The sequence below is a fragment of the Scyliorhinus canicula genome, chromosome 3 (genome assembly GCF_902713615.1).
Source record: "Scyliorhinus canicula chromosome 3, sScyCan1.1, whole genome shotgun sequence".
NCBI lineage: Eukaryota > Metazoa > Chordata > Chondrichthyes > Carcharhiniformes > Scyliorhinidae > Scyliorhinus > Scyliorhinus canicula.
Genome location: NC_052148.1, coordinates 109,925,770 through 109,942,132, shown reverse-complemented (window position 1 = coordinate 109,942,132; position 16,363 = coordinate 109,925,770). Strand labels below are relative to the sequence as shown.

The 16,363-nt window shown below is 43.8% G+C and overlaps 1 protein-coding gene across 2 annotated transcripts; it reads right to left on the bottom strand.

The window, feature by feature from the left end:
- Positions 1 to 2,117: 2,117 nt before the first annotated feature.
- Positions 2,118 to 16,048, bottom strand: LOC119962871 (general transcription factor IIE subunit 1-like). Of its 2 annotated transcripts, none has more exons than XM_038791081.1 (5): positions 15,979 to 16,048; positions 10,041 to 10,493; positions 9,337 to 9,538; positions 5,577 to 5,794; positions 2,118 to 3,789 (listed from the first exon to the last, which is right to left on the bottom strand). In XM_038791081.1, exons 2-5 carry the CDS (start codon positions 10,486 to 10,488, stop codon positions 3,413 to 3,415), a joined length of 1,245 nt encoding a protein of 414 aa, XP_038647009.1. In that variant the 5' UTR covers positions 10,489 to 10,493; positions 15,979 to 16,048; the 3' UTR covers positions 2,118 to 3,412. The 2 variants fall into 2 exon arrangements, with proteins under 2 accessions (XP_038647009.1, XP_038647008.1); XM_038791080.1 differs by lacking the exon at positions 15,979 to 16,048 and adding an exon at positions 15,892 to 15,973.
- Positions 16,049 to 16,363: the final 315 nt, after the last annotated feature.

Here is a 16,363-nt window from a genome sequence, read left to right as displayed (position 1 = left end):
GATGGAATACAATGTTGACAAATGTGAGGTTATCCATTTTGGTAGGAATAACAGCAAACGGGATTATTATTTAAACGATAAAATATTAAAGCATGCCGCTGTTCAGAGAGACTTGGGTGTGCTAGTGCATGAGTCACAGAAGGTTGGTTTACAAGTGCAACAGGTGATTAAGAAAGCAAATGGAATTTTGTCCTTCATTGCTAGAGGGATGGAGTTTAAGACTAGGGAGGTTATGTTGCAATTGTATAAGGTGTTAGTGCGGCCACACCTGGAGTATTGTGTTCAGTTTTGGTCTCCTTACTTGAGAAAGGACGTACTGGCGCTGGAGGGTGTGCAGAGGAGATTCACTAGGTTAATCCCAGAGCTGAAGGGGTTGGATTATGAGGAGAGGTTGAGTAGACTGGGACTGTACTCATTGGAATTTAGAAGGATGAGGGGGGATCTTATAGAAACATTAAAAATTATGAAGGGAATAGATAGGATAGATGCGGGCAGGTTGTTTCCACTGGCGGGTGACAGCAGAACTAGGGGACATAGCCTCAAAATAAGGGGAAGTAGATTTAGGACTGAGTTTAGGAGGAACTTCTTCACCCAAAGGGTTGTGAATCTATGGAATTCCTTGCCCAGTGAAGCAGTTGAGGCTCCTTCATTACATGTTTTTAAGGTAAAGATAGATAGTTTTTTGAAGAATAAAGGGATTAAGGGTTATGGTGTTCGGGCCGGAAAGTGGAGCTGAGTCCACAAAAGATCAGCCATGATCTAATTGAATGGCGGAGCAGGCTCGAGGGGCCAGATGGCCTACACCTGCTCCTAGTTCTTATGTTCTTATGTTCTTAATGATCTGTTGAGCTGCTCACAGAAAAATACTTTTCACTGTACCTCGGTACACGTGACAATAAACAGATCTAATAGTAGATCATCAGCACAGAGCGACACCCAATGCTCCCTTCGTCTACTCGTAATTCCTTGCCACTCTGTCAACCTCCTAAGAGCCGTGGCCAGAGATTATATAGCCAGCGCAAACAGCAGCGGTGACAGTGGGCATCCTGCCTTGTTCCCGTGTAGTTCAAAGTTCCATGAACCCATATCATTGGTCCACATACTTGCCCTCGGTGCCACATATAACAATCGCATCCATGCCACAAACTTGGGTCCGAACCAAAACCTTTCCAGGACCTCAAATAGGTACCGCCACTCCACCCCGTCTTCAATCTTGGAAGAATGGTGGATACACGAGAGAATTCTTGTAGTCGGAAGAGCACATTCCCTGATAAGGGCCTGCCTTTAAGATCCTGCTGCATGATGTGCCATCTATCCTGACGGATTCAGGAGGTAGGGGCCAGGCAAGCTGTGTCCATGAACCCGTTACCTGCCGGGAATTGGGAGGCAAGCTTCAATTGAGTTTGAGGACTCGCTGGCATATTTTAGTAATCTTGATTTGGAGGCTGGGTGCATAAGGTTCAACGGAGCATGGGCATCTGGTCTTCGAGGCCTGTGGTCAGTTGGGCCTTCTGCCCAATATTATCTTATATTATCACCTTAATTAATACCTTATATTATCATATGCTCAATGCTCATGTGAGCGATTAGAGGTAGCTAAGCTAAGCGGGCGTCTTGCCCCACCCCCGCGAGCAATTGGAGGCAGCTAAGCTAAGCGGGTTTCTGTGGCCCTCCCGCCGGGAGCGATTGGAGGTAGCTAAGCTAAGCGGGTGTCTCCTCCCACCCAGCCCCCTAGGCTGAGAGTCATTTAGGAGCCGGAGCGTGAAATTTGGTCTATGCACAGTTTTACTTATTTTTGTCATTGTGAGGGCAGCATAGTGGCGCAGTGGTTAGCATGGCTGCCTCAAAGCACCGAGAACACAGGTTCGATCCTGGCTCCGGGTCACTGTACGTGTGGAGTTTGCACATTCTCCTGTGTCTGTGTGGGTCTCACCCCCACAACCCAAAAGATGTTCAGGACAGGTAGATTGGCCATTAATTGAGAAAACGATAATTGGGTACTCTAAATTTATGTTAAAAAAAAATTGGCATAAAGTGTGTTATAATCATTGGAGTTATGGGAGGGGAGTGCTTTTTTGACACCCCTTATTTTCTTCATAATGAAGATGAGTGAAGCCAGGGTAGGGTGATGGGTAGACCGTGGGGCTGGATGACATGGTTAACCAGTAACAAGAGGTTTTGGGCTGTGCTGGAGGCCATAAGGATGCTGGGCTAGGCCCGGTTCTGTGGTTGGGCTAGGCCCGGTGCTGGGCTAGGTCCGATCCTGGTGCCCCCTGGAACTTGGGATGCCCCTTCTTGAAGTAGTCTAGCTCAAAGTACTTATTAGAGACATCCTGTGAGGACTCTTCTGTGACTAGGGGGCTAAGGTTGAGCAGAGGTCTGTACTTCACAGGTATCTAGTTACCTCCCTTGTGTTCAGGATGCTTATTTGATCAAGCAGTTTTTTGTTTTCTCTTTTGGGCCTGAAATTGGGGTTATGTTGCACTGTGGGGTATATATGAAACTTTCCTTTAGAACTGGGGTTCTCAAGTTTTCTTTTGTGTTTTTTTTAAATAAATAGGTGGGGATAATGGTCTGATGTCTGAGGGGATCAGGTTGTGATGTTCTATTGGCATCCCCAAACATGGCACAAAAAAAAAATGATCCTGTACACTGATCATAAGTGTGAGCAATTGCTGCTGCGTGGAAGATGTGCACCATTTTATCCTGCTTTGATAGCTCTCTTCTGCTTTGTGGGGCTTTTAGAGGAATCAAGTTACATCTAATAATTGCATCAACACACGTGGACAGCTATTTCTCTCCATATTTACACACGGTGAGCCTTTACTTTTATTTTTTACCATTCCTGTGGTGGCATTGTTTGTTAACATAGTAAAACCCTCAATAAATGTAAGTTTCAAAAGGAAAGTGAGCTTGAGGACTAGTAGGCAGAATTGAGAGTCTATTTTGATACCAAAAAAGAGTAGCTAGTGCAGATTGCCATACGCTTGATCCATTTAAATATTTTGAAATATAATCCAAAGTAGATGTCATATGTGGACATTCAGAAGGTCAGAACACATGGTGGAAAGAAGCAGAATACATAAGCTGGTTACAAAAAAAAAAAAGGAATACAGCAGCATCAAGGGTAGTTACTTAAAACTGACCCTTGGCTTTTGGAAAGTATTTTTCAGCTAAATGACATCCTTCAGCTTGAAAAATATTAGAATTTAGTATTAATTCACATGGAGAAGGAGTTAGATTAAGTTAATAATCACACAAGCTTAGTTGCGTAGTGAAATTAATGGTTAGCATTCTACTCAACTCATTTTGATTCAGATAAACCAAAAGGCCAACTATTGTCCGGCTACTTATCCTGCACCCAGATAAACTCAGATTTTATGTAATAATACTGAAATCAATACATCAGATGTTAATCATACATTAAATGGAACATCTCTTGACAAGTACTAATGTAACTCTCTCGTTCTTCTTCAGTCATCAAAGATACTAATTCAGGATTTTGACTAAGATCACTGAAGAGGTGGAGCTTTCCAGCAACCTTAACCATAAGTTTCTCTTGCTCAAACTCCTCTTCCTGGAGGTTTGGCTGTGGTCTTGCATTCTTTGACTCGTCCTCCGATTCGCTGGTCTCACTGTCTGCTTCGCTGCGATTTGCATTTGAAGAAGTGACGGTTGAGCCAGTTAATGTTTTTTTCTCATGAATCATAAGTGTTTTTATGACCTCATAATTTGAAGTCTTGCTGTTACGATTTGTACTTTGGTCATGTGTTTCAGTAGCAGCAGGTTCTAGAATATTTAAACAAAAAGTGGATTTTGAACAAATACTCAAAAGCCATTTCCAGTCATGCAATCACACTACAATTTAAAGGATTTAGGTGCATTTAATAGGGAGAATTTCTTAATTATAATCTAGAGCACCCGATTTTCATTCTGCACAGCAATACTGATATTACAGCAGGCTCAGCTTCTGGGGCTGGGTGGAGAGCAGATGATCAAATATTTGGCACAAACTTGTTATCACCCTGTCAGTATTAAGATAACAAGTTAGCTTAGTCTAGAAATTTAAAAAAAACTAGTCCCAACTGAAGCAAACTAAATGCACTCAGCATTATGTTATGCTGAAATAGCTCCCATTTCCTACATGAATCTTTACAATATCTCTCCGGTTTGTTGCCATGTTGCATATTCACACTGGGATTGGAAGAGAGATTCATTTTGCTTGCGGTACTATCAGATTATCTCAAAAAAGCAGAATAAAAATCACGCAGCTATTCAAACCTTAATTTAAACACTAAAATGGGAACATGAAGGTTTAAAATTAGTAATGTTTTGTGGATTCATTCTTGGGATATGGACATCACCAGCAGGCAAAGGCATACCGTATTGTCATGTTAACGCTTTATAAAAGGCTCAAAGTTTGAAAAAAGAAACATTAAATATTTGAATTTTTTAAAAAACCAAGAGTACAAGGAAATAATGTATGCTCCCAAGTTATGAATGGCATGGGAGGTTATGGTACAGAAAATAAACAGTAGCAAGCATAAACAATGAGAATTCTACAGTGCTGTTGAATCACTCTCGGCAGTGAATCACTCTCGGCAGTACTGGCCTGCCATGTGTTTGTGGCTTGGTATTAAAACAGTTTTGCTAATGATTCATTTGCAAGGCTAAAGCACACTGGTTTGGGCTTTTCTACATATTGTAACAAGATTTTTCTATTCATGGATGTCAAGTGGCAAAGAACAGGAAATCAAAAAAGTAGTGACAGACCTCAATATCCACAGTGGTCCTGGAATTGCTCCTCAAGCACAAAGGTCACAAATCCCATTCCTAATTTGATATGGGGACATTTCTGCAGGTGACACTTCCATACAAGGTAGCTCAGGATGTCAAGCTCAGGATGTCAACAAGGTAACACAGACTGTCCAGTGCCAATAAGTCAGTTTCCAGGAAAAAGAGTTCCATGGAAGGCCTAAGGGAGAGTGAAAATTCACAAGACTTCCCAGAAATTCAATAATGCCCTCTGGTGCAACGAGGCATGGCTGGCAGAGGGGACTTTGTATTTCTTCACTGGAAGAGCAGCACGCAGGAAGTAACATGGTGAAAATCAGAAGTAACACCTCGAATTCCAAACACTAATGGGTGATCCACACCCTTGAGCCCATGACAACAGAATATAATGAAATACTACCAAACAAAAACAAAAAAAAAATTATTCAACACTGGCAGCTATTTATCCATTGCAGCGTTCCACATATAGCCATGAGATTAATAGCCATTTATTTTAAAGCAGTACAAGTCTGATCTAAAATGACAACTCTGAAAGTACAGATATTTGGATGCAAGTGCTGGACCAGGAATAATTTTTTAAACTTGGTACACACTACCAACGGAGCCAAGCTGACAGCTGCAGTTACTGGGGAAAGAGTGCACTTACTATACACACCTTGGGTGCATTGTGTTGTTTTATCTGAAGATATGAAATTCTAAATGAGTTGCAATTGCTAAAATCAGACTGGTTCCTTTAACGATTTTTCAAAACATCTGGACTGCGGAAACACATATATACTCACCAGCTGCGTTCTCCACTATATCCAAAGCAGCCCCATCAACAGTACTTGTAGTCATCCAGATAGGCTGTGCCTTAATAGGCTTTAAAGGTTTCTTAGTTTTGACATCAGATTCTTGGACATTTACTACAATGTTCTGTTCATAGAGGTCACTGCAAACTTTGTTTGACCATCTTTCCGGATGAGCATTATTTTTAAGATTTTGTATCTTCTGATTATGGCTGAGGGAAAAATAAACCAGTGCATAAAAAAAGCATCTTTTAATGATTCACATGTCATTTAATAAACTGTGCTCTAATATACCTCACAGGTACTAACTAAAGCTTTGCAAATGGAAATGTCCTTGGTTCTGGAAGGCGGATTACCAACCACCTAAATTCACTCTTATGACAACCTTCAGTTGATTCAAACGTCATAAGGACTTGAACCTGCAGCTATCCAATCTAGGTGGAGGCAAAATTAGACATATAACCAATAACAAATTTGTACACACTGGTTAATTGTACAAGAGTTGGTATTTTCCTTTGGCTACTTTGAAATAGGAGGACCCTGAACATCTCGCAGGAGTTGCATCATTAAACAACATTTTTGAATAGCAGTACTCAAACTTATCAATTAATTTGCTTTGGTAATATTTAGTTGAACAAGTTCTGGGGTGGGATTCTCCAATAATGGAGCTATGTCCCAATGTTGGAGTAATAATGCACGTGAATCACTCTGGACTTACCTGGAGAAAGTCCAGGGTGATTCTCCAATTTGTAGGGGGCTAGCAGAGCCCCGTAGTCCTCACAGCTCTGGCTGCCGATACAGGGCCCTGCACTTTTCATTGGAGGTCCGTGCATGCGCACAGTAGAGGCCCGTGTCAGTCATCCTGCGCGGACTGGCGCCAAGATAGGCCCCTTCCAGATTGCACATGCCCACGAAACGGTGGTCCCTGATCAATAGCCTGGCTGTCCTTGAGGCCCCCCCGGTGAATGATCCCCCCCTGCCCCCCCCCCCCCCTCCAGGGCGGCCGCGGACTGAGTCCGCAGCCGCTACACCAGGTTCCCACTGGGTGGAACCATGAGAGAACCACGCCAGCAGGAATACGGCCAGTTGTAGTAGGAGAATCGCTGCGGGGCCCCATGGCCCCCAGCCAGCACCGCGTCGACCGCGCGATTGAGACTAGTGGGAGCGGCGTTGGATCCAATCCCGGGCCTGACGCCCATTCTGTGCTGCGTGTGATTTTGGCACAGATGCTCAGAGAATCCCACCCCTGGTCTGTACCGATTTAAGCAGTATGTGCTGCAGACTAGAACACAAAACATTTAATTTATCCAGATAGACAATAAAACATTACAGCGCAGTACAGGCCCTTCGGCCCTCGATGTTGCGCCGACCTGTGAAACCACTCTAAAGCCCATCTACACTATTCCATTATCATCCATATGTCTATCCAATGACCATTTAAATGCCCTTAATGTTGCCGAATCCACTACTGTTGCAGGCAGGGCATTCCACACCCTTACTACTCTCAGAGTAAAGAACCTACCTTTGACATCTGTCCTATATCTATCTCCCCTCAATTTGAAACTATGTCCCCTCGTGCTAGCCATCACCATCCAAGGAAAAAGGCTCTCACTGTCCACCCTATCTTGCATGCCTCTATTAAGTCACCTCTTAACCTTCTTCTCTAACGAAAACAGCCTCAAGTCCCTCAGCCTTTCCTCATACGATCTTCCTCCATACCAGGCAACATTCTGGGAAATCTCCTCTGCACCCTTTCCAATGCGTCCACATCCTTCCTATAATGTGGCGACCAGAACTGCACGCAATACTCCAAATGCGGCCGCACCAGAGTTTTGCACAGCTGCAACGTGACCTCATGGCTCCAAAACTCAATCCCCTTTACCAATAAAAGCTAACACACCGTACGCCTTCTTAACAACCCTCTCAACCTGGGTGGCAACTTTCAGGGGTCTATGTACATGGACACAGAGATATCTCTGCTCATCCACACTACCAAGAATCTTACCATTAGCTCAGTACTCTGTATTCCTGTTACTCCTTCAAAAATGAATCACCTCACACTTTTCTGCATTAAACTGCATTTGCCACTTCTCAGCAGCTTATCTATGTCCCTCTGTAACCTGTAACATCCTTCCGCACTGTCCACAATTCCACCAACTTCAGTGTCATCCACAAATTTACTCACCCATCCTTCTACGCCCTCCTCCAGGTCATTTATAAAAATAACAAACAGCAGTGGCCTCAAAACAGATCCTTGTGGTACACCAGTCGTAACTGAACTCCAGGCTGAACATTTCCCATCAACCACCACCCTGTATTCTTACAGCTACCCAATTTCTGATCCAAACCGCTAAATCACCCTCAATCCCATGCCTCCATATTTTCTGCAATAGCCTATCGTGGGGAACCTTATCAAACACTTTACTGAAATCCATATGGCACTACATCAACTGCTTCACCCTTGTCCACCTGTTTGGTCACCTTCTCAAAAAACTCAATAAAGGTTTGTGAGGGACGATCTACCCTTCACAAAACCGTGTTGATTATCCCTAATCAAATTATTCCTTTCTAGATGATTATAAATCCTATCTCTTATAATCCTTTCCAAGACTTTGCCCACAATAGAAGTAAGGCTCACTGGTCTATAGTTATCAGGGTTGTCTCTACTCCCCTTCTTGAACAAGGGAACAACAGTTGCTATCCTCCAGTCTTTTGGCACTATTCCTGTAGACAATGACGACAAAGATCAAAGCCAAAGGCTCTGCAATCTCCTCCCTAGCTTCCCAGACAATCAGAGGATAAATCCCATCCGGCCCAGGGAAGTTATCTATTTTCACACCTTCCAGAATTGCTAACACCTCCTCCTTATGAACCTCAATCCCATCTAGTCTAGTAGCCTGTATCTCAATAGTCTCCTCGACAACATTGTCTTTTTCCTGTGTCAATACTGATAAAAACAAAATCATTTAGTGTCTCTCCCATCTGCTTGGACGCCATGCACAACTTCCCATTACTGCCCTTGACTGGCCCTACTCTTACCCTAGTCATTCTTTTATTCCTGACATACCTATAGAAAGCTTTAAGGTTTTCCTTGATTCTACCTGCCAAGGACTTATGTCCCCTCCTGGCTCCTCTTAGCCCTCTCTTTAGGTCCTTCCTGGCTAACTTGTAACTATCAAGTGCCCTAACTGAACCTTCATGTCTCATCTTTACATAAGCCTCCTTTATCCTCTTGACAAGTGATCCAACTACTTCAGTAAACTATGGTTCCCTTGCTCGACCATTTCCTCCCTGCCTGACAGGTACATACTTATCAGGGACACACAGTAGCTGTTCCTTGAACAAGCTCCACATTTCAATTGTGCCCATCCCCTGCAGTTTCCTTCCCCATCCTATGCATCCTAAGTCTTGCCTCATCGCAACATAATTGCCTTTCCCCCAGCAATAACTCTTGCCCTGCGGTATATACCTGTCCCTTTCCATCGATAAAGTAAACGTAACCGAATTGTGGTCACTATCACCAAAGTGCTCACCTACCTCCAAATCTAACACCTGGCCTGGTTCATTACCCAGTACCAAATAGATAGACTAGAAGATGAATAAGCTGCTATTTCAAAATGTATTACTACTCGGTTGCTAGACTACCACACAGCTTTGAGTATCCTTTAACCAGAGAAAATACAATCTGCTATATATGGTTTATATTGGCAGGCAGTACAATACCAAACAGAATTGGATCTGATAAACATTTTACCTTAGTGCCAGTTCTGGAATCTCAGTTGGTTGGGGTTCGAGGAGCTCATGTGAAAGAGCAATATCTTCTGTTTCATGTAAAAGTGCATAAATTGGTTCAATCTGTTCATTAAATGTTGCCAGAATGGTTTGGGCATCTCGTTTAGGTATTGCAGAGGCATCTTCTTCCACCTCAGTATGACAGTATGTGCAGTTAAAATTGCCTATAGGTTTTATAGAAACAGCAGACAAGAACAGCTACAGAAAAGAATCATACAGCATAGGAGGCCATTTGGACCGTTGTGTGTGTGTGCGCTTTCTACAACTCAGGGCCAATGTGTTAGGCGCTTGTGGGCTATAAATCCCTTTGGTGAGCAGGTTGAAGCTATAGCTGCCACCCTCCCCGCCCCATCAAAACTGCTGGTGGAGACTGACCCTCAGAACCAAGTTCAGTTAAAAGGGAATGCTCCAGTCCATGCACCATTGCACAAAACATTTGAGAATCTCTGAAGCCCAACATTTGGAAAATACCAAATTATTGAAATTTAACTTGCTGCGTTATAATTCAAATGATCATTGTGTGGAGCAAAGCAATAAGTATAACTCCAGTAATAATTTAACAGGATTATTAGAGGATGAATTCAAACACATTGTATCCCTAACCCCCCCCCCGCCCCGCCCACACAACACAAATGAGGACTGAAAGCAATAAAATGCATAGCTCACCTGTGCAGGGGTCAAACAAATGATTGACTTCCAAATCGGTGAAGGTGCTGAAGCAGAGTGGACATTTAAAAGATGACCTGGTGCTGGAATTTCTCTCGTCTGTTTCAATCTTCCTGCGCACATTGTCTAGTTTGTATTTGACTACATCCACCAACAGCTTATAGTTGATGTAATAGTAATTATGCCTGGAACTCTTTCCCTCGCAATTTGTTTCAACTCTTATTCGGCTCTTGAGGAACTTGTCAGCTTTCAGGGTGTTGAGGACAGATCGGAGCTGCTTCTTCTCAAACTTCAGCAGTTGCTGCAGATCCTCCTCCTTCACACACGGATAGCGGATGAGAATGTCCAGAGTGAGGGAATGTTCCACCCCATAAAAGCCACGTACCACGTATTTGGCCAAACGCTTTAAAGATGCAGGGACTTCGGTGAGGAGGTTTTGGTCTCCCATTTTTCCTAGCAATTAAAAAGGATTTAAATTCAGGTTATTTCGCCGAAATGGTTTCCATGCAGGGACAGAACGTGAGGTTTAAAGTCCTCCTCTCCCCCCCCCCCCACCCCACCACACCACCAAAAAAAAAGCCCAGAACAAATGATCCTCTTGAACCTTGTGGGACACCGAGCTATAACATCTCTACACTGCAGGTGGTAATAAAAGCTAAATACTGCAGATGCTGGGAATCCAAAATTAAAACAGAACATGCTCGATAAATGCAGCGGCTGGGCATCGCAGGGGTTGACGGGCTTTATCGATCTTTTAAAATCAAATTTTGATTTGATGTTTGGCAAGTTTCTGTTGCCCTTTGTTTTGTTGGGGCAGTGCACCTATCACCTTTCTCACGGAGTTGATTCTGTTAGTATATCAAGTTTTAAAATATATATATTTATTCGCCTCATTTTCCACTTTTTCATCAAATATACAACCAACACAGTATAACAAACAATAAGAAATACATTAGCAATCCCCCAACCAGTGTGCCCCTCAACATACAAACCCCATCACCCCTACATTCCACAAACAAGAATGACCAACAGAATCCACAGTCAGCACATCCCATGCACGGTAAACAATAAATATACTCAACCCCTCCCCCCCCCCCCCACCTAATGTTCGATGGCATCGAATTCTTGAAAGTGCATGATAAACAATGCCCATGCATTGTAGAATCCTTTCACCTGCCCCTCTGCTCAAACTTCACCTTCGAGTGTTAAGAACTTCAGCAGGTCCCCCCACCACACCGAAGCACAGGGCGGAGAAGCTGACCTCCACCCCAACAGGACCCGCCTTCAAGCAAATCAGCGAGGTGAAGGTTAAGACATCTGCCCCCGCACCCACCTCCAGCCCAGGCAGATCTGACATGCTGAAAATGGCTTCCAGGGGTCCTGGTTTGAACCTCACATGCACCACCCCCAAAATGACCTTAAAAACCTCCCGCCAATACCCCTCCAGTTTCGGGCAGGACCAAAACACGTGAACATGGTTTGCAGGGCTCCTCCCACGGCACTCACACGCATCCTCCACCCCTCAAAGAGTCACCTCATCCTCACCCTTATGAGGTGCATCCGATATACCATGGAGCATCTCACACCACAGCCTGTCCTCCGTACCCTCCCCCAACTCTTCCTCCCTCTTAGCTTTAATCCCCTCCAATGATACCTTGTCCTCCCCCAGAATCTTCCCATAAAGAGAAAATAAATCATTTCCATAAATCGCCAACCAGCCCCCCCCCCCCCCCCCCCCGTCTGCTGTCCTCTCTGAAGTAACTTCCTGATCTTAGCCATCTCCCCGCCACCCCAAAAAAAAAAGAGGTAATTAGCTTCTCCACCTCCTTAAAAAACACCGAGTAAAAAGATCGTCCAGCACTGAAATATGAACAAAAACGCAGCAACATGTCATTTTAAATCAGCTACACCTGACCTTCCAGTGACAGAGGAAGACCATCCCACCTTGCCAAGCTAGCAAGATTGTACCTATGGGGCCCTGCCCAGTCACATGCCACCTGCACCTTCAGATATCTAAAGTGGGCCACCGCCCTACGAATTGGCAACCCCCCACCCCCGCCAGGACACCAAAGTATTCACTTCTGTCTAAATTGAACTTATACCTCGAAGAGGACCAAAGGTTTGGAGCAGCTAAAGTATACCCCCAACGACGCACTCTACTCTGACACATACAGGAATAGATCATCCGCATACAACACCCTATATGTTCCACCTCCCCCATACTATTGCCTTCCACACCCCCAAAACTACTCAGCATGATGGCCAAAGGCTCAATTGCTAATGCAAATAACAGAGGGGACATAGGACACCCCTGCCTGGTCCCCCAGTGCAGAGCAAAATATCCCAAACTCGTACGGTTTGTGCGGACACTTGCCCTCGACTCCGTATACAATAGCTGTCCCCACTCCACAAATCGCAGCCCAATCCCAAACCGCCGTAACACTGCCATCAAGTACCACCACTCTACCCGATCAAATGTCTTTTCTGCGCTAGCACAACCACCGCTTCTGTCTCCCTCCCCTCCGCCAGTGCCACAACCACATTTAACCTCCTAAAATTCGGCAATAGCTGCCTCCTCCCACAAACCCCATCTGGTCCTCCCTATCACCTTCGGGAGGCACTCCTCCAACCTAACTGCCAACATCTTTGCATCCACATTCAATAGTGATATAGGCTTTGGTAATGAAAATATGGAAAGATGTGTCATTTGAAACATGGAAGTCTGGTAATATCTGGTCTGAGAGAAACATGAGAGGGTACAGGGAAAGATCCCACAGGGTTAATAGCAGCTGCAAAGTGCAGGATTATAAAATGCAGATTCCTTCTCCCAAACACACAGGATTTTTGTATGAAGCGAAAAACAATGGTTCACACCTTCATTGAAAGTAACTATCTTAGTAAGTATCTGGAAAAGCATGGATGAGTGTTTCACTGGAGTTAGGTGATAAATGTAAACCTTTCAAGTTACAACCAAGTGGATTTTTAGCATTGCGCTAAAAGCAATGCTTCACACCTTCATTGAAATTAACTCTCTTAGTAAGCAGCTGGAAAGGAAAGGGTGAGGTTCAGTTGAATTTGGTAACAATTCTAGGTGTGAAATTCTGCTAACACCAAGTAAATTAAAGAAAACTGGAGACTATCAGTCTACGAGAAACATAATTTAAAGCCAAAATCAAAGTCAAAATTATGAGCTGGGGACACAATTGGAAAATAAAACTATAGAAATGACAGGAACCAAACCAAAATTCACACCTCTATTGAAACCAACACATTTTTGAATATCACAAAGGAACTTTGAACATCACAAAGGAAACAATGTAATCAGAGGGCTGAGAGGTGAGGTCATGTCAAAATGAATATTTAGTTGTATTAGAATGTTTAGATCAAAGATACTTTTTACAATCAAAGTGAAATAATAGTTACTTTACAATAAAGTCATTAAAACTTAATAACTGTAAGAAAGAGAATAAAAACCCAGAGACCAGAGCAGGAACTACCAGAACCTGAACTCAGAGAGAAGGAGATAAGGAACAAGAGAAGCAAGCAGAGTCAGCTTACAGCCAGCTCGGTCATGGGAAAGACAGCCGAGCTAAAACAGCTAATACATCTAAGGAAGACTAGAATTTAAAGAGGCAGAGCCAGCTCTCATAGCTCATTACATAGGATCGACAAAACATAGCAACCGAGCTCACCAGTGAATACATCTAAAGAAGACCAGATTTTAAAAAGATTGATTGTCAAGTTGGGCCTGAAGGTCCCTTCAACCAACCAGAAGGATCCAGAAGCAATATCTTTTTACCTTTCTGTAAAGAAAGTGATTGCAGCTTTTAAAAGAAAAAATATAATAAAATAACTTAATTTAACCTGAAACAGTGGTTATTCCCAAGTCTACTTTACTTACTTAGCAATGCGGGACCCAGGATCGATGCTACTAAGTGGTAAGTAGATGAAATCTTCAGTGAAGGTATGGGTTCTACCAGGGGATAACTTGAAAATATAGTTTGACCTCAATAGCACCCATCTAAATCTGCATCGGAGTCAGGGAGTGAGAATCCCTGTTCACCATTTAGAATGTCGGCCCTTTTGGGTTTGGATCCCTGGGTCACTGCCCGTGAGGAATTTGAACATTCTCCCCGCGTCTGCGTGGGTTTCACCCCTACAACCCAAAAGATGTGCAGGATAGGTGGATTGGCCATGCTAAATTGCCCCTTAAATGGAAAAAATAATTGGGTGCTCTAAATTTATTTTTAAAAAGAATGCCGGCCCCTTTTAGGGGGGATTCTAAGAATAGTGGTGAGTTTTCAACAACAGCCTGTACAAACCACAGGCTGGTCGGATCCTTCTTTAGCAGCAAGGAGATTGAGGCCTGCTCCAAAGTCTGAAGCAGCACCCCCTTCCCTATCGCCTTCTCAAAACATCGCCACCATCAGCAGCACCAACCTGGCCCTATTATAATACTCCACCTGGAACCCATCCCACCTCATTACCTTCCCCAACTGCATCCTGCCAATTGCCTCCTTTATCTCCTGTTCCCCCATCACCCCCTTCAATGTGGCCCCATCCTCCTCCCCCAACCTCTGGTACTCCAAACCATCCAGGAATTCCCACATCCCCCGATCCCCCCTGGGTGGCTCCGACTTACATACAAATTCTCGTAAAACTCCTTGAACACCTATTGATCTGATCCTTACCCACCACCAATTTCCCTGTCCTATCCCACACCTGATCAATTTTCCATTGATCACCTCCATCCGAAGTTGACTAACCAACATACATCCCACTTCTCCCCGTATTCATTAACTGCTCCCCTCACCCGCTTCATTTGGTGCACTGCCTTCCTTATGGACAACCGATTAATACTCACCTGTAGCTTCATCCTTCTCTCCAGAAGCACTGAATCCGTATCCTCCATATACCTCCAACATCTTGGTCTATCACCCCTCTCCTCCTTATCCACCTTGGCCTTAAACAATATCCCCCCCCCTCCAACCACCACCTTCAGAGTCTCCCATACCACTGCCTGCAAAAGCACCCCCATGCAATTAACCCCACGTATTCCTCAATTACCTTCCCGATCTTTGCAAAAATAAACTCAGTCCCCCAACAACCCCACATCCAATCTCCACACTGGCCTCTGTACCACCCCCTTCTCCAAAACCATGTCCACCCAATGTGGCACATGGTCCACCCAATGTGGCACATGGTCCACCCAATGTGGCACATGGTCCACCCAATGTGGCACATGGTCCACCCAATGTGGCACATGGTCCACCCAATGTGGCACATGGTCCACCCAATGTGGCACATGGTCCACCCAATGTGGCACATGGTCCGCCCTCCCACTCCCCTGGTGCAAAAACCTTCATGGGTCTACCCCTCCCATTTCCTCCACAAGCCCAGTCAACATAGTTTTTAAATGCTGCTAAAGTTTAGATTTTGTTTTCTCCTCTCACGGTTAAAGTCCACCCTTCAGAAATAGGAATCCCAGGGCTCAAGTGGCTTACACTCCAAACATCATCAAGCCACAGTTGTCTGCTTGAAAAAAAGGTAGCAACCATAGGTAATAGGATACTAGAAACATTTTCATACCACAAAAGGGGAAGAGTAAAAGTACTTTAAAAACATTTCTTGGCAGGTGCCCAATACTTTAAGAGTAGCATTAAACCCAACTCCATGTTCCTACACTTCCAAAAAAACATTCATTAATCATTGTATGGCCTTCAGTAAAACAGAGGCAAATCAAAATTTGAAATAGAGAAAAATCAAATGCCAAACCATTTGGAAAAATATTCCAAGTTCTTACAACACATACAAAAACAAAAAGTCTACTAAGTTTAAAAAGAATTTCTACCCTCCACAATCCAAGATTATACAGTCCAGCAAAATCAGGAGGTAAAATTCGCAAGAGCAGTATGGTTTAAAATAAAACCCAACTCACCCCAAATCTCTATTGCAACCTTTACCTAACAACTCAGTAAATTAAAGTAAGCAGCTGATTGGAAAGGGTGGAGGGAATGAATCACAGGTGAAATGAATAAGGAGACAAATAGGCCAGTCAAACCACAGTTAAATTGTACAATTAAATGCAGAAGGTTGCCTCCCTCCTTCATGAATTACAGAAATGTGTGCAAACAGGTACATATTACTGTGATTTATTTTGGGGCAGCTCATTTGAAGAATAAGTTTGCTGCCATCCCCCCACTTCATTCCAGCATCAGAGTCTGGCCTAGTTTGTAAATTCCTAGGTATAGCCACCTGATCTCAGGACAAAGCATTTCTGTTAAAGTGGTAAGTCACTTAGCAAACAAGAGAGATGGTGGGAT